The 19,503-nt window shown below is 38.0% G+C and overlaps 1 protein-coding gene across 1 annotated transcript in view; it reads left to right on the top strand.

Annotated features, from left to right (window-relative positions):
* Nucleotides 1-3,124: 3,124 nt before the first annotated feature.
* LOC107590181 (membrane-associated guanylate kinase, WW and PDZ domain-containing protein 1-like) overlaps nucleotides 3,125-19,503 on the top strand; it is a 138,851-nt gene continuing 122,472 nt past the window's right edge. Inside the window, exon 1 of the mRNA XM_016278806.1 lies at nucleotides 3,125-3,917. Coding sequence (XP_016134292.1) covers nucleotides 3,620-3,917 — 298 coding nt within the window. The 5' untranslated portion in view covers nucleotides 3,125-3,619. The remainder of the gene's footprint in view (nucleotides 3,918-19,503) is intronic.

The raw sequence follows: 19,503 nt of genomic DNA, 5'->3' as shown, positions 1-19,503 counted from the left end.
TTGAACGGTTCTGGAACAGTGTTGTAAATACAACTTAACCACTGATTTCTAGTCGTGTCCTCTTTTGGAAGGCCAAACTAAATTTTTTTTTCACAACGAAACACACAGCGGTCTAGAGTGAGCGAAGGCAGGCAGGCTTGAGAATGGTGCGGCCGGCGGATTCGACGAAGGATCGTTCGGCGGGCTTGCGGCAACCACATGTGACGACCCCGGGCTGGACTCCGCTTCGTCCACGGTGAAAGCTGATCCTGCGATCCACAGCACGAAGTTGATGTATTTCCTCAGCGACCAGCACAGATCAGCTCTAGGCATGACGAAGCAGATTTCGTTCTCTTTTGGAAGGCCAAACAAAGTAGTTTCGCTTTCACAACGAAACATAGCGCCTTTACGACATGGCGGTGGCGGCAACAACAATACTACAGCGAGAATAAAAGTTACGCCTTGCATTGTAGTCTACTCTTCCAGGATCAGGAAACAGTCTTCCATAAAATGTGCTGCACACATCTGAATATTTGGGTTGAACGGTTCTGGAACAGTGTTGTAAATACAACTTAACCACTGATTTCTAGTCGTGTCCTCTTTTGGAAGGCCAAACTAAAAAAATTTTTCACAACGAAACACACAGCGGTCTAGAGTGAGCGGAGGCAGGCAGGCTTGAGAATGGTGCGGCCGGCGGATTCGACGAAGGATCGTTCGGCGGGCTTGCGGCAACCACATGTGACGACCCCGGGCTGGACTCCGCTTCGTCCACGGTGAAAGCTGATCCTGCGATCCACAGCACGAAGTTGATGTATTTCCTCAGCGACCAGCACAGATCAGCTCTAGGCATGACGAAGCAGATTTCGTTCTCTTTTGGAAGGCCAAACAAAGTAGTTTCGCTTTCACAACGAAACATAGCGCCTTTACGACATGGCGGTGGCGGCAACAACAATACTACAGCGAGAATAAAAGTTACGCCTTGTGGTGTAAGAGAAACTATACTTTAAAACTACATAAACTACAAGATTTATTTTCAGAAACTCATGAACTATTAATACGCAATATCATACTGCCAATTCATTAAGTCTGATGTTGATAGTGATGCTTGCCACTAACCAAGTTACAATCAGTACAAATGTAGGCTATTAAATGCTGTTTTTAGATGTCAAATCCAGCTAGAAACTAGAACAAATAGACACGCATTGCAGAAACCTGATTTGAACGTTCACAGTGGGATTGTGTGGGGAACTGGTAATGCTGTAGGTCAGCTTATAAATGACATAATAAATTCAAATTCAAATAGAATTAAAAATAATAATTTGACTGACATATCATATGATATGCCAATGTGTTTATCATGTGTTCATCAGCTGAGAGCGAGGAAGGGGGTTGGGAGAGAAAAATGTAGATAGTTCGCCCTCTGCAATAGGGGTTGCTTGCGGGAAGGCATGGGAAGGCAGATGGAATCAAATGAAAAGGAGACACAGGGGTCACAGTCACTGTGCATCAGCCACCCAGACTTAAATGATGTGTTCTGGCAGGGAGGTTTGTGGTGGAAGGCCAGCAGTGAGAAAGTCTTGCCCACTCTCATGTCAGAGAGGATTTGACTGGCAAAATGAGAGAGAGAGAGATGTTGTTGTAAGTTGCACACCCAAATATACAACTCTACTTCCACATCAGGTATATACCTTCCTTACTTCCTTTCTGAAACAGGAAGGCGCAATGCTGAATTGAAGCATTTTTGTCACGCAAGTGCATTGAGGTTAAGGTCTCAGCTGGCACAGGCCAACGAGAGGGACATCAGATTTTCGCTGGAGCCAAACAGCATTTAGTTACCACTTCAAATTTGCTCATGATTATTTCAGGAGCGAAATCGGGTTAGACACGTTACATCATCATTCAAAGATCCCAGATGCAGCAGGCTGACACGGCGTGAACGCAGAGAGCATCTGATAGCACCGTTGATGATTGGAGGAGAAGTTGCACGGTTTAAGCTTAAAAGCACTCTGTTTCCTGTCCGATCCAGGCCAATGGTTGGCGTCTCCAGGGAGAAGGAGTACTTTGAATGTTATTTTTAGGATCAGAGAGCTCATTTGCTTTTCCCAAGGTGAACAGCGAAGCCCATCTGATCCCGACGACGGCCCTTCACGTGTCAGGCACTAACATGCTGTCAGACAAACACATGCAGAAAAAATATCCTGTATGACTATGCACATAAGTGACAGAGGTGAAGAAATAGAGTGTAATTGAAATGGGACTTACGTTATTTAAAAACACATACATTTGCAAAGAAATATTGATGGAATGGTTGATCGTGACAGTATTGACATTGATAAAAATAATTCTATGGCTGGATACTGACTGATACAGAAAAACAAACACAAAAAATATGACATGATATGAAATATCTAAATTATAAAACACATAATAGTATAGAATACTGCTGTTACTGCATGTTACATCTGCAAATGTATTATGAACAATACATTTGTGATAGCTATTACTTTATAAATATATAGACACTATAAACAGCGTGTTGGAAAATATGGTGATTTTTAACAGACACGGTAGGCAGGTTGAACCTGAATAACAAGGATTGATATGGGATGAACCCTTATTCTTTTTATTGGTGCTATATAAATAAAGTTGAGTTGAGTATGCTAGGCTAAATTTCGACACAAACCAACACTCCTGGCAAACAGATAAAACTGGTTGTGCAAGAGTGTAGGAAACAAATTCCTATCTTTTTAAACAGCAAGTCTTAAACATAACAAAGACAAAACTACTCTGGAAATCTTTTAGGCTAATGATTTATGGCTCAGGTCCACTACAGTGATTCTGAAGATGTTTTCAATTAATCTCATTACAATCAACTAGTTTTACATGCTGATTGTAGCCACTTATAAAGTCTAGGCGCGATTATTGATACATGTCTATGTTTGCATTTATTTATTGCAGCATTTGGGAGATATATAACGCGAGAGGCGTTTAATGAAGATCAGCTTAGGTTTGTAAATATTATTATTCTCTAGGCTAAATGACGGACTTTAGGACCTGGTGACGGACGCAATGAGGATTCCCTTCAAGAGTCCGAAGGGAAACAGTGCGCATGCGCACACGTTCCATTCGCTCCATCCCTAGCTGAGAGCAGGCAGAACAGGATGAAATGTATCAAAACAGAAGTCAACGCTGTACCTGTTTAAAGGAGCCGTGAACCAGGAGGAAACGTTCACCGACAGTTTAGGAATTCTACTTAGAAGTGTTTTAGAAAAAAAACAAATTATTATGGAAACAGCTTAAGACTTAAAGAAGTGTAGTTAAAGAGGTTTATGAAATTAAAACACAAGCAGATGAGCGCAACCAAGAGGATTAAAGGCAAACATGTTAAGAAGATGAGGAAAACAATACAGGCTAATTAGAGAAGCGGTCGGAGTGGGAATTGCTTTCGGTGAACAGCCGGACAATGGCTTGAGTTTGTTTTTCGTTCTTTTTTGGGCTGCGAAGAAGCTGCATTCATGACCGAGGAGACGGAAAAGAAACTTTACCGCGTGTGCGTGGGATATTTCATTCTATGAAACTATTGCGTTTTCTTGTCTGTCAGCGGAACCACCTGTTTCTGGACGGATTTGATTGATTCATCATGTCCAAAGTGGTACAGAAAAAGAACCACTGGACCACCAAAGTTAACGAGTGCACGATCTGTAAGGACGCCCGCGGCGAGCTGAACGTGCAGCTGCTCGGCGGAGCGGAGAACGGCGAGTTCGCCTATATCGGACCCGTTAACGGGAATGCCGTACAGTACAGACATGGGAAAGTGTCCGAGGGGGAATTACTGCTGGAAGTGGAGACGCTCTCTGTCTCTGGATTGCCGCTGTATGATGTGCTGACAGTGATCAAGAACTGCAAGGGACCTATTAGGTTGAAAACTGTGAGGCAAGGTAAGAAGAGTGCTCTAATCTCACTTTTCTTTTTTCCGTGTGATGTATTTCCTCTAAACAAAGCTTTAAGGAATTGTTTCCCCACCTAACAGCTATGCCTGAAAATATTGCATAATTTGGGTGACTTGGACAAGTAGAGATAGGCCTATTATTTGTTTTTTTTTAAATTAATGAAACAATTAATTGAACCCATACAGTTGGCCTAGTGATTTTTAAGTGTCTGATAACTGATATACTGATTTTTTTATTTATTGTTTTAATTATAAATGCTTTCCTTAAAATCATTAGACTGCAAAAATAATAGCCAACATTTATTTATTTGTTGTGTATGTGTGTGTGTGTGTGTGTATATATATATATATATATATATATATATATATATATATATATCAACAATTCTGTGTTTTTCTGTCAATATGGGGTGCTGTGTACATTAATGAGGAAAAAAAATTAACTTAAATGATTTTAGCAAATGGCTGCAATATAACAGAGTGAAAAATTTAAGGGCGTCTGAATACTTTCCGTACCCACTGTGTGTATATATATATATACTTACTATACATACATGCATACGTAAACACATAATATTTAGCTATTTGTTGTAGTTGCATGGTTGTTGTTAAATTTCACAGACAAGACAAAGTTTTCATGGGTCAGCTCACAGGACATGGGTTGTGCGTCCCTGAAAAAAAGAGCCCGAGCAGCAGTACTTTTTTATGTTTGTCATTACATTAATGCATTTTTGCAAATTAATTTTCATCTTTGTTTTGGATGTCATGTTATGCATTTCTCAGTTATGAGTGAATGAATCTCTGTTCTTAAGCATTGTGAAACTTACTTGCCCCAGGTTAAGTCAAGTTGAAATAAGTGCAACTTGACAAAATCCATTTCAAGGAAGGTCAGATATGCTGAAGACCCTTTGTAGATGCTCTTTGATAAGTTTAAAGCATGACTCACTAAATAAAATCACATGTGATACCATTCGTCGCGTTTCTAAGTGCATTCGTCATTTATTTCACTTTATTCCTTTATGAGGATTTGGTGAGTGAGCTGTAATTCCCAGGTAAAGGCACTACAGACTGTCCATTGTGCTGACGCTGTGGTGACTCCCCACAGGGCTCTGCCTCATCACATGGTTTGAGTTATGCTGCTCTCTCCGCTCTGTATGCTTCTGCCTATTTCACCAAATGACTTCAGACAATATCAGGAAACCAGCCAATCAACTCGGACTGCATTCCCAGAGCACTACTGGGCCCAGCTCCAGCTCTCTGTCGCTCTCATACACTCTTCATATACATTCTGGTGTTGAGGTTCAACGTTTATAATCTATCAAGCTGTCTGGGAACTTTTTGTTGTAACCAGCCTTAATTATGAAAATGTTTTAGGCAACAAATGCCATCTGTTTTTCTGAGTTTGTGAACAAAGTCTTCTTTTTTTCTTGAACAAGCTGATGATCTCAAACTCCCCATGCTTTAGACTTGTAGGATGAATTATTGATATGAAAGGCATTAAGCTGAGCTTGAAATGCATTTCTCATAGTTGAAGACTCTGTATGCTCTTGTTCATACAAGCACCTGTGGGTCTTCACACTAGTCATATGGCCTTTTTCATTTGTGTGGGCCATTATTATATACGTTGTCTAATAATGAGCACACAGCTCGTCCATAACCTTCGGCACAGTTAATACAGCGCACAACAAATTCACTCATTAATCTTCATTGATTTTTACATTAAGACTGTCAGTCCTGTGGTGACCTTACTAACATTCTGTGCCCTGGCAGCTCTCTCTGGAGGTAATATGTAATAGGAATACCTTTCAACGCTGTTGTATTGATTGATGGAATAAGCCTCTTACTCTTCAGCTGAGAAAACAGTGTTATTGGTGATGTCAGAGTTGTGGCACTTAGAGCTGAAAGTTTCATGGGATAGCAGTTTTGGAAGTCTTAAAGTGAGGAAAATTCATGGGTCAATGACATGGTACTCATTATTTATAATTGTTTAATTTATTAATTTACTCAATTCAATTCGTGCATACAATGACATGAATATGTCTTCTATGAAGAGCATTTTTAAAACTTCTGAATTAAAATATTTGACCTTTTCCCTTTTTTTCACCAAATTCATCATGCGTAGTGTTACAGTACATCACTTACTCTCTAACGGATCCTCTGCATTGAATGGGTGCCGTCAGAATGAAAGTTCAAACAGCTGATTAAAACATTACAGTAATCCTCAGGTAACCCACATGACTCCAGTCCATCAATTAATGTATTGCAAAGTGGAAAGCTGTGTTTGTAGTAAACAAATTAATCAAGACGTTTTTGACGAGCCCTCTATCCATAATTTTTTTCTCTCTTTTCTTCATAAATTTGTTTTCTCCAGTGAACATTCGTCTTGTCTGAATTAGAAGAGAAATGTGCACACATCAAGCACAGTTGTGAAACAGTCATTTTAACATTTTAAATTAAGTCAAGTTGAAATAAGTGCAACTTGACAAAATCCATTTCAAGGAAGGTCAGATATGCTGAAGACCCTTTGTAGATGCTCTTTGATAAGTTTAAAGCATGACTCACTAAATAAAATCACATGTGATACCATTCGTCGCGTTTCTAAGTGCATTCGTCATTTATTTCACTTTATTCCTTTATGAGGATTTGGTGAGTGAGCTGTAATTCCCAGGTAAAGGCACTACAGACTGTCCATTGTGCTGACGCTGTGGTGACTCCCCACAGGGCTCTGCCTCATCACATGGTTTGAGTTATGCTGCTCTCTCCGCTCTGTATGCTTCTGCCTATTTCACCAAATGACTTCAGACAATATCAGGAAACCAGCCAATCAACTCGGACTGCATTCCCAGAGCACTACTGGGCCCAGCTCCAGCTCTCTGTCGCTCTCATACACTCTTCATATACATTCTGGTGTTGAGGTTCAACGTTTATAATCTATCAAGCTGTCTGGGAACTTTTTGTTGTAACCAGCCTTAATTATGAAAATGTTTTAGGCAACAAATGCCATCTGTTTTTCTGAGTTTGTGAACAAAGTCTTCTTTTTTTCTTGAACAAGCTGATGATCTCAAACTCCCCATGCTTTAGACTTGTAGGATGAATTATTGATATGAAAGGCATTAAGCTGAGCTTGAAATGCATTTCTCATAGTTGAAGACTCTGTATGCTCTTGTTCATACAAGCACCTGTGGGTCTTCACACTAGTCATATGGCCTTTTTCATTTGTGTGGGCCATTATTATATACGTTGTCTAATAATGAGCACACAGCTCGTCCATAACCTTCGGCACAGTTAATACAGCGCACAACAAATTCACTCATTAATCTTCATTGATTTTTACATTAAGACTGTCAGTCCTGTGGTGACCTTACTAACATTCTGTGCCCTGGCAGCTCTCTCTGGAGGTAATATGTAATAGGAATACCTTTCAACGCTGTTGTATTGATTGATGGAATAAGCCTCTTACTCTTCAGCTGAGAAAACAGTGTTATTGGTGATGTCAGAGTTGTGGCACTTAGAGCTGAAAGTTTCATGGGATAGCAGTTTTGGAAGTCTTAAAGTGAGGAAAATTCATGGGTCAATGACATGGTACTCATTATTTATAATTGTTTAATTTATTAATTTACTCAATTCAATTCGTGCATACAATGACATGAATATGTCTTCTATGAAGAGCATTTTTAAAACTTCTGAATTAAAATATTTGACCTTTTCCCTTTTTTTCACCAAATTCATCATGCGTAGTGTTACAGTACATCACTTACTCTCTAACGGATCCTCTGCATTGAATGGGTGCCGTCAGAATGAAAGTTCAAACAGCTGATTAAAACATTACAGTAATCCTCAGGTAACCCACATGACTCCAGTCCATCAATTAATGTATTGCAAAGTGGAAAGCTGTGTTTGTAGTAAACAAATTAATCAAGACGTTTTTGACGAGCCCTCTATCCATAATTTTTTTCTCTCTTTTCTTCATAAATTTGTTTTCTCCAGTGAACATTCGTCTTGTCTGAATTAGAAGAGAAATGTGCACACATCAAGCACAGTTGTGAAACAGTCATTTTAACATTTTAAAGAAATATGTCGGTTGGTTTTGATGTGAGAGGGCAATTGAGGATGGACTTATTTACTGGAGGAAGCATTATTAGATTCATATTTTGGCCAGAAGTGACGGATTAAAGCCTTGTGGATTATTGTGATGTTTTTAGCAGCTGTTTGGACTCTTATACTGACGGCACCCATTCACTGCAGAGGATCCATTGGTGAACAAGTGATGTAATGCTATTCTGATGAACAAACAAACTCATCTACATCTTGTCCATACTGGGTGTTGACTTGTTATCATGATGCATTTCACAGTAGGACAATTTATCCTGTATCAGATTACGCTAAACAAATGCTGATCCTAGATCAGTTTCCCACTCTGAGCTGCTTTTTGAAAGGGGTAGAATGACACACTGCTCTACATCTCTCTGTCTGGGAGCTTCTGTGTGGGATTTGACATCGGGCTGGATTAGGCTATGCCTGGGGAGAAAATGCATGTGTGTATTTTGCATGTCCACAGCCTCGGTTTGCACAGGGACTGTGAAATGCCATTAAGCCAGTGGTCAGGGGTTACCATGAAGGTATTTAGTGTCTGGATCACATCAGGCTGTCAAGGCTGTGCCCTATACTTTCTCTTGTTTGCATATAGTCAAATTTCAGTCCTGCTGCTTTTCACATTGTATATCAAACACCATTCCATTTCATATATACATATTGTAGGTTTTTATATGGCCGGCTGATAGATTTACTGCGGTGTAAATTAGTTGACGGGAGAGGTGGAGGCCTCAGTGGGTAGATTTCATGTGGAAGTGTTTATTTCCTTTTCCTGAGTTCAGTTTAAACATCTGTGTTCTTCAGGAGAAAGAGAGGAACACACTTTGCTTCCTATCACGGTTGGTGAGTCAGGACAACTTAAAACAATGAGGAAAGCAATCCATTCTTTCAGAGCTCCAAGAAAGGGAAGACCAGTAAAGCAGTGAATGAATGAACAAATGATCTCAACCGCATGTTTGTGCATCCACCTATGGCTATGCAAGAGAAATTTGTGTACACTCAGGTGTAACTTTTTAGGATGGAGCACATAATTCTTTTAAGGTGTATGGGACTTTTTATTGTAAAAATAACTAATATTTTAATATAAGTTCAGTTCTGTTGGTTATGAGGTTTTTAATGACTTTTAGGTTTTATTTAGTATTGTGGTTATCAATCAGAGGGTCGCAGAATGACTCCTAAGTATTTGTTAATAAATTAATAGGCCTATATAAAATAAAATAATCTAAATTAAAATGATAAAACGGCTCAAATCAAGATGTAAAGTGAAAGCATATTTCTCTTAATTTCCCTCAATAAATACTGTTTTTATTAAACACACTGTTCTAAAAAGTTCTGGAGTTACAAAATAAATAATGGTTTATTAATCTAATACCAGTGCTACCAGTTTCTGTTATGAAAACAAGCATGTATTTGTGTTGGACAATGGGTGACCTTTGAGTCAAAAAGGTTGAGAACCACAGATTCAGCTAAAGCAAGTTGTGAATCAAATGCTGACTGAAGAGATGTATCTTTTAGATGGTTTCTGAAGTTAGAGAGGGATCCAGCTGTTCTGATAGAGTTCAGATCGTGCCTCTATTGAAGAATGATAATTTGATCTCAGGAAAGTGGTCACTCACCGACCACAACCTAGAGATACCAGGGTCCTGAGTCCAAGCATGATGATGTGGAGCACAAATATGTATGACTGAGTGTTTTGCTTTTCTTTTTGTGATGTGGTCAGTTAAGTTCATTGACCTGGATGCCGTTATCACTGAATGTTAAAAATACTTAAAACCCCCGAACGCTGTACCTTTCATTGGTAAGCTTAAACCTGACACAGAACGCATTCGAAAAGTCAAATGTTTGTGATAATGTTGTTGGTATCACCAAAGGGTAATAGAGGTCTTTATATAAATCAACAGGTCCTTGGCCTTCTGCTCACTCAAACATTGACATTTTTATTAATATAAGTGTTAAGTAAGGGGAATTGGTTACACTAGTGTTTGTACAGTATGACTGTTCCAGAGCAAAAGCACTTTTCCCCTCAAGCTACAGTATGTGTATCCACAGGGAGAGCTTCCGTCCAACTGGGCTAATGGAGTCTTGTGACTTACTGCTGCTGGCGTGACACAATTGACCTGTGGTGGATGTCGTACAGAATTTGTAATTCGCTGATCAAATTGGATGTTGCTGTGTCAGTATCATAGAATAATTTCAAGGGAACACATACTCGTGATGTGGCCCCTCTGCTATCAGACTCACAAAACGTGATAAAAAGCTGACCTATACTGTCTTATACATTTCTTATAAATTTTCCACATCAGAGTACAAAAAGAAAAATTATTTCACTGAATTCTGACTGTTTCACACAATTGTGACTACTTCTTATAATTGCAGCTTTATTTCTTGTGATTGTGACTTTATATTTCACAATTATAATGTTTTTTTCCCCCTCAAATCTGTGACCCTGGACCACAAAACCAGTTATAATGGTCAAATTGAGATTTATGCATCACCTGAAAGCTGAATAAATAAGCTTTCCATTGATGTATGGTTTGGATAGGACAGGAGATTCAACTATTTGAAAATCTGGAATCTGAGGGTGCAAAAAAATCTAAATATTGAGAAAATCGCCTTTAAAGTTCTCCAAATGAAGTTCTTAGCAATGCATATTACTAATCAAAATTTAAGTTTTGCTATATTTACAGTAGGAAATTTACAAAATATCTTCATGGAACATGATCTTAACTTAATATCCTAATGATTTTTGGCATAAAATAAAAATCAATAATTTTGACCCATACAATGTATTTTTGGCTATTGCTACAAATATACCCCCGGCGACTTAAGACTGGTTTTGTGGTCCAGGGTCACATATGACCTTGCACCTCACCTTTACAGCTTTATTTCTTTTTTTAAACTTTAATCGGACCATTAACCGTTTAATTTTTTTACTCCGAGGCGGAAATGTGCTTTTCTAGTTTCTTTCCTGTTATCAGAGTGTGTAAGTGTTGGAGATTTATAGTGATTGCTTCCATTCAAGCCCAGGTTGTCAAAGAGATGAGCAAACATTCAGCTGAATGTCAGATACTCAGGGCTGGTGTGTGTTCAGTGATGTGTCAACAGCTCACCTGTCTCAATAGAGGTTTCTGGGGAAGGCTCGGGTGGCTCTAGATAAAACTCCTTTGTCTTTGTTTTGCTCAAGATCTCACATACTCAAACATAAATACTGAAGCAAAAGCCTGTGAAATCTAATATCTCTTTTCTCTCATTCTTTTAGTATCCAGTAACTTTCTTTCTATGTTCTGCTGTTTTTTCCCCTGTTTAATCTGAGCAGCACTTTTTTTTATTGGTAAAATAGACATTGCTATCCTAATCGTACTGCTTTTGTCATTTTTCGGTTAGTGATGCTGCCCCACATTTCACAACCTCACAGTCAAGGCGTCCAGCAAGCCTTACAAGTTTGGTTAGTGCTTTTGAGAGATTTTAGAGATTTAGATTTTTTTCTTTTTAATGTTTCTGGTCCAGTTTTCCATTAGTAAGTCATTTATTAGGCTCAGTCTGTCTGTCGATTGTCAACCAGTCACACAAGAACTGAAAGGATGTGAATGATTTGTGATTTCTGAATCAGCAGATGCTTTGAAAGGCAAACAAGCCTGTGGTGAGTGATGGCTGTTAGAACATTGCGCTTCTGCTGGATGGCTGAATAAATCAGCATCTGTCAGTTGTGAATCCGTGAATCAGTTTCAAAAGTTGTGCATGGGTTTCGTCAGTTTATGTTAGGGAGATTGAAAGCTGAAATCTGGCCTATATTGCGGTCATTATGACACATGGAACTCTTGGATGTTAAGAATGAGAATCGGACAAATTTAATGATTCTGATTCTGATTCAATGAATGGTTGTTTTCTAATTTTGAGGAAGAAAGGATGCTTAATAATTTTTAGCCAGCTTTGCTCTGGGTCACAAACTTTGACATTGATGAAACTTGGAAAGAACCTGGAGAATATCTCCTTTAGATAATATTATACTAAGTGACATCTGTGGAGAGAGACTAAGGTTAGCACAGAAAAAAACTATTTGATAGTTCCTCCTGCAGGGAGAAACGTTGCAGAAACATATACTTGCGCGCATCAGATGTTCTGATCAGCCATGCATATCCTCAGCTTTGCTGTTGTTGCCCTCTTTTCCCGATGGTTTTCAGAGTCTCTCACACAAGCACTAAATTGAACTTTACCTCGGGATAATCCTGGCCTTTTTCAGAATAGTTAGCGGTTCCCTATATTATAGAGGACTCCAATTAGTAGTTTGTGGTTCATATACGAACACTACATTTTCTTTGCCTGGCTGAGAGTTTTAGTGAATGATTTCTTAATTCTGTAGAAACGATTATTGTTGGGACTATTGGGGAAAAATACTGTTGCTTGACATTTACAGTAAATGTTCCTGTAGTGCACTGCAGTACAAATTTCATTTTGTAGCATTCAAGCCATATTGGCTACGGAAACTGTTAGTTTTGATTGTCTGGATTATGCTGGGAAAGCAATGTTCATACTGGACCTCTTCGAACTCTAATTGAATACCCCTGTTATATTCGGTTGGATTATGCTTCATCATCCCAGGGTCTCTGGAGATGTTGCTGTGTGTCCAGCACGATGTGTTTTTCCAGCACAGTTCTGTTCAGCTGAAGCCCAAGGGTCTGAATACACCGATCTCATTAAAGAAGAGGCCTTTTCTTTTTCTGCCTCTGCTCGTATGGCCTTATTACGGAAAGAGAAACGGCAAGAAAAGGAGTATGGGGTGTCTCGCAGAGAATTTGGAGGGGGTCACACTAGTTCAAGAGGATTTAGACAGGCTTTTATTGTCAACAATAGCAGAAAGGCTACACACTGCCACCCCTGTGTCCGATATATGGTCGGCAACTGGCCATGCATCCTCCTTTGGTGCCTTCTTTTTTGTGCTTTTCATCTAAGAAAGCCATGCATGAGCTAATCACCATGCTCCTGCTCTTTTCAAGTACTTTTCATTCCAAAATGCATTATTCCAGAGATTTAAAATGTAAATTCATGCAGCCTACATGTCTGCATTAGGTTTTGCACTCTGATTTTTGTAGACAGTCCCAAAATTATTAACATTTCTTCTTGGGGTGCCTTAGAATCTTGTCTTATGGATTTCAAAATCCTACTTTCGCTTTGTACAATCAGTGCTGATTAAATTGAATTAAGAACTGCAAATTTAAGAACTGCTGTGTCTGTGTTGTTATTGTTAAATACAGCTAAAACTATTAAAATGGCATTGGTAATAAAAATAAAGCTAAAGTAAAAATGTATATATATATACATTTTATGAAAAACTTTTAATTTTAAAAAGTGCAAATTAGTATTTAATACTATTTTTTTAAAAGGACACTTTCTTTTTAAACATACTTCAAAAATCTTCAAATGTTTCTTTGTAATTAATTGTAAAATTTACTATTAATTTCAGCATTATTAAATACAATTTTCAGCAGTATTTTTCTGTGTAACAGAAATTATTTTAAGTTGAAGTACTAAAATTACAAAAAATTATTAAAATAAAGTGAAAATGAAATATTAAACTTAAATGAAATATTCACTAAAATTAAAAAAAATAAAAATAAATTAAAGCTAATTTAATATTTTTCTAAATAGGATTTAAATAATACAAATAAGCATTGCTGTCTAAATATTTTGGCACGGGCCTTGCTTGAAAAGGAATTTGGTTCAGACAGAGACAGACTAATGTTTCAGCAGGAGGAACTTAAACACCCACCCAAACACATGTACACCCACCCGTGGAAGGATGCACCCCACTTTCGGAAGGGAAAACGAATCAAGCAATTCAATTTAATAACCATGTGTTAGTATTTACAGAAGGAAGTCAGAATCTCTCCCACAATAAACCCTCCCGGAACATTCCGCCTCCGATAGAAATAACTTTTTCTGCACATTGCACATTTCAGTTATTAAATCAAAGAAATCCAGCACTGTGATCTCTTCGTTTGCTGCTTGTCAGTTATTCTGGTTTTAATTCATTTCTCACATACGAATGCGCTGTTCTTGCTTTCTAAACAAATCAAATCTTCAGTTTGATTAAAAGCTCCATCTGCAAAATAACCGGCGTGATTCGAAACACTTGTGGTGCTGAATGGAATGACTGAAGTGTGTTGATGCGTAAACCATCCCGATGCCTTTTGTTAGCATGTTTATGGTGGGATGGGGGTGCGTTTGACAGTATGCAGCTGTGGAGGTGAGGCTGCCATATGTTTACAGTAGGATTAATCCTGACAGTGAGGGCCACTGTATACGCGACATCTGCTGTCATTGTTTCCCATCTTTGTTGTCTATGAAATGAGGGACGTGTGTGATCTTGTACTAATGTTGGATTCTGTGCGGGGTTTTTTTGTGTGTCTTATATTGCTGTGTGTTTGAGAGAGTCATTCTTCTCATCAACACCTTTTTAATTGCTTTCTTTCACTGTTCATTTTCATTAATTAGTCTTCACATGCTTTTCTGTTGTGTCTCTGGCTGTCTTTCTCGCCATGGTTACCCAAGTCATGGTGCTGTGGTGTTTATGTGACTGTGTGAGCACAGTGCCGTCCCAGTTGATGGTCAAAAGCTCACACATACACACACACACACACAGGTTTGTTTTTATGGTTTATGGGGACTCTCCATAGGCGTAATGGTTTTTATACTGTACAAACCGTATTTTCTATTGCCCTACACCAACCCTACCCCTAAACCTACCCCTCACAGGAAACTTTCTGCATTTTTAGATTTTCAAAAGAACTCATTCTGAATTATTTATAAGCCTTTTGAATTACGGGGACACTGAAAATGTCCTCATAAATCACCTTCTTGATGTAATACCTATGTCATACCCATGTTATTATACAAATTTGTGTTCTCATAAACCACATAAACATGCACACACACACACACGCACACATTGTCTGCTGAGATCCATCATATTCTGCCTGCAGTAAGTCAGCAGGGTTGTTTTTTTCTCTTCAATGCCATCTATTTACATGCTTATTGAACCAATTTGACCTATCTTGTATGTGTTAATTTTATTTGAATTTTGTTTTAAGTCTTGGAGTTGATATTTCTGTATAACTGTGATGGGATAAATCACAATGCAGTGGTTTTTACTGCACATGTATTTATTTATTTTTATTTATTTATTTAAACAACCATACGTTTATTATTATTTTTTATTTTAACTTTGATAGATGCAAACTTTAGATTATTTTAATAAATTAGATTATTTTATAGAAAGATTATTTCTTTTAAATATTGCTACCAATTTTGACACTCAGTACCACCCAGTTTTACCGTTTTCTCACTCTGGTGATGAAATAAGTCACAATGCAGTCCTTTTTTACTATACATTTATTTATTTATTTTTTAAATTAAACAATCATAGGTTACATGATCTGGTTTATTTTATTTTATTTTATTCAAACTAATAGGTAAGATTATTTTAAGATTGATTTACGAGGGTGGCGCATTTAGTGTTTGATGCTATTCTTAACCCTTTAATATAGCAGAGTCAGTTTAAATTAAGCTATATGGCACTGATTTACTGGCATGGCCTGTAATTGCACCAACAGCTTTAAAGGAGGCCATTCCTGGAGTCTGGTAGCCATTTTTTTTCAATCTGCACCTCTCTTGCTCTCTGTGGCGGAAATAATTTATGCTAGGCTAAAGGTCTAAAGTTGCCTTGCGGTATTTCTTTCTGTCTGTTTTTCATTTACCAAGGTTTTTTCCTCTGTAGTAGCATGCTTTAGACCTCTTCTCCTTCATTTCAGAGAGAAGGAAAAGAAAGTTGTCTTCAGCACCTTTGAGAGGAAGAGGCATGACGAACCAATTCTCTCCATCTGTCGCTTTTTTGTGGTGGAAAAAATAGTTCAGACTTTGAAGTTTTTTTCTTCTTAGGAGACAAATTGTGATTCTTGGGAGTCACTGGGATTAGGGAGGTTTTTTTTCTCTCACATTTTGCAAATTTTTTTAGAGGTCATTCCCAAAATAGGTTGACTTTCGAAATGCGTGTGTGTGTGTGTTTTGAATTTGACATTTTCATTAATCACTGGCTCAGTGAGTTTTCTCGAATGTAGAGAAATGGGTTCTAAATGAATCATTCATAGCTACATTCTATGAACGGGTTAATCTAGTTCACAAATCCGATTGAATTCGGTTTGTAAATTTTGTACTTTTCTTCACAGACAGCTATTGTATGACTTCAGAAGACTTGAAATGTATAGTTGTTTGGATTTTTATAAAGCTCTTTCTGTCCATTTTGGAGCTCAAGGTGATTATTATGAACTATATTGTATGTCACTATAAGGAAATGGTTTTGGAATTACATGAATATTCAACTATCCCTTTCGTCTTATGAAGGCTCTCTGCTGCTTATATTTTAACCTCTCTCAGCATGTTTAGTTTGGTGACGTTTACCTTGAATTCATCTCATGTTACATTTGGTGGGCTGCGCTGCATATACACACACAGACTCTTTCCTACATTACCTAATTGAATAAGTGCTGTTGCCAGGTATTGCAATTAGGTCTCTCTGTGGAGTGCATGGTCCTCATTTGAAAAGTGCAGACTGCAGCATCTCTCCTTTACTCTTTCATTTCAGCCCTTCATTTTCTCTGTCCCCATCGCATAGCTTCCTTTTTACTACTTTATTTTCCTCTATCTTTAGCCTTCCTTTCCCTCTTGTTCACTGACATCCCCCTTTTCATTAAGTAAACACGTGGGTTGACGCATCACCGGGTCTGTTCAATACATTCAGAAAGGCCTCTGTTGGAGAAGTGGCTGAGTAGTTAAAATTGGGCCTTGGCGCTCATATGGAAAATTTGAGTCCAACCTGAGTTTGAGTCCAACCTGCATTATGTTCAGATTTCATTCTTGTAACTGTGGCCTGGCAGTTATCACATACATTCTGGTTGGTATCATTGAGAAACTATTACATTTTTTATTTTTATTATTATCTTGAATTTGTTATATTTTTTTTGGTTTGCATAGTTTTAGTAAAGTTGCTGTGTTTTTTTTGTCATGTTCATTCTTTTTTTAATATATGTATGTAATTTTAGTTAGTTTTAGTTATTTTAGTACATAAATTGAAACTAAATGAAAATTAGTTAAAATTATATAAATTTCTTTAAGTTTATTGTAATTCAAGTAACACATATTTTAATGTTGTTATTTTTACTTATATAGTTATAACTATAATAAGCCTGGTCATGTTGAGCTTTGGTGCTTATATGGGAAATTCTGGTTTGAGTCCAGCCTGCATTCTATCCAAATCCTATTCTTTGTCTCCCTCTAATTTTCTGTCCCTTAAATACTGCCTCAATTGATAAATTATGGCAATATTTTTTATTGCTATTATTTATACAATAATTCTATAATTATTTTGTTTTTTAAATGTTTGTAATTCGTGTATTCATTAAAGGCACAATATTTAAGATTTTTTTATTAAAATATCCAAAATCCTTTAATGTATGCTTTCAATCAGGTGATTGAATTTATTGCTAATCTATTGTAATACTGTTCTGAAACTCACAAATAAGGGCAGTAAATGCTGATATTTAGGCCTAGCTTAAAATAGGTCTGAATTGATGTGCAAAAATGTAGAGGCTTTTAGATATTTAAAGAGCTTTAATTAAAGGGGACATTGGATGCCCATTTTCCACAAGTTGGTATGATTCTTTAAGGTCTTCATGAAATGTCTGCAAAATACTTTGGTTAAAATTCCTTAATGGTCATGTAAAACAACACCCCTTTTACCTTGTCAAAACCAGCTCTGTTCACAGCGACCTATTTCGGTGCATGTCTCTTTAAATGATAATGAGCTACTGCCCATGAAAATATACTACTGCTAATAATGAGCTACTGCTCACCCCACCCCTCACTTCTGTTTTATTTTGTGTTCGGTGGCACACTACTATCAAAAACAAAACTAATCCACTGTGTCTTCAGTGGCTCTGAATTCGGGAGACTCTTATGTAAATTTTTACATCCAACTACAAAATGCCTGCATTGTTTACGAGACATTGTTGTATGAGACACAGCTGCTCGGGTGCGGAAAAAATGGCATACAGCGTACAACTGGCTGAGTGCGTAAATATGCTAATACGGGACAGTCCGCCTGCGGTTGTGGGCAGGGCCTGATCAGTATGACATCATACTGCTCAGAAAATCAAAAAGGCTTGTTAATTGAGACTGTTTCTTGGCGATTAATAAAAGGAGTGAATGGATTTTTATCATTACAGGATGGTTGTGTAAAACACTGCTAAGACACATTTTATATGCAAACACCATGAAAAAGTGAATTTTGCTTTTGATGTCCCCTTTAATTTTAGTATCTGGTATTTTTAGTTAATTTGTTGGCACTTTGCTGAAAAAAAACCCTGAGTAAAGTTCAAGAGCTGAGGTGGGGAAGAATGTTTGGCATGAGCTGCATTCAATTTAATACTGTTTGCTGGCTCAGATACTGCAGCGCTTGTGAAACACAGATGCTGGGAAAGTTTTAAGTCCAGGCAGAGACAACATGATGAGCCCTTTCTGCTGTTTAGCCCTGACCAGTGTCACTTCCTCAGTATCATTTCCTGAGTCCTTTACTTCCTACCTTTCTGTGTGTCTCATCTTTTCCTCTTCACGTTTTGCTGTGCGTGTCCTATTCTAAGAAAACCGTTGTGGAGTTTGTTAGTTCCTTTGAGTCAACACCTGATTCTAAGGAGGATCAGGAAGGAGTCTGGCTTCTTAAAGCAAATAAATGAGAAATGGCTGAGAAAAAAATCCAGTGCCAGAAACTTCACATGACACCTGTTTACTTAACACTACACAACAGAGCTCTAGAATGTTCCGGTGAATGTTTATGCGTCTCCATGCCCTGTGTTTGCGCTACAAGCTCTGGAACGTCAGGAATCTTGCCTAACTGGTCTCTTCTGACATTATCTCTGTTTTTCTGTCCTTGCTTTTGTCTCTTGTGCGTAATAGTTCACATATCTTATCTCGTACGTGAAGCTGCTCTCTACAAAATGCCTTTGAAACAGAAACCCTTTGCTAAGATACGGTGCTTCCATGTTTGAAAATACCTCTGAATTCCACTGGCTCATCCTTTAATCTGAAGCCTTAAATGGAGGTAACAGGGAGTAGATTGTGACGTTTCACTGGCACTGAGCTGCAATGCTGTGGCTCGCACGTTTTATCCTGAATACCAGAGATTACAGCACTGCTCCAGTAGTTAACTGTGGACTGACTGTATATGTAACACACCTGCTCTCTGGGCGGGACCCGTCAGACAGGTTGGGGTGAAACTGACAAATATCTTCATTCCACCTGTTAACAGGTGTAGAAAGAGTCAGGAAGAGAACCCTTGTTGTGTAAGTGCCATTATGGCAGCTTTAATTCATGTCCTTTGCTACGCAATGTTTTACACCATTTGAATGTTCTTTGTGGGTTAGATGGCCATGTTG

The sequence above is a fragment of the Sinocyclocheilus grahami genome, unplaced genomic scaffold (assembly GCF_001515645.1).
Source record: "Sinocyclocheilus grahami isolate Dianchi unplaced genomic scaffold, SAMN03320097.WGS_v1.1 scaffold125.1, whole genome shotgun sequence".
NCBI classification, from domain to species: Eukaryota; Metazoa; Chordata; class Actinopteri; order Cypriniformes; family Cyprinidae; genus Sinocyclocheilus; species Sinocyclocheilus grahami.
Note: the sequence above shows the minus strand (reverse complement) of the source record. Positions and strands in the feature narration are given on the sequence as shown.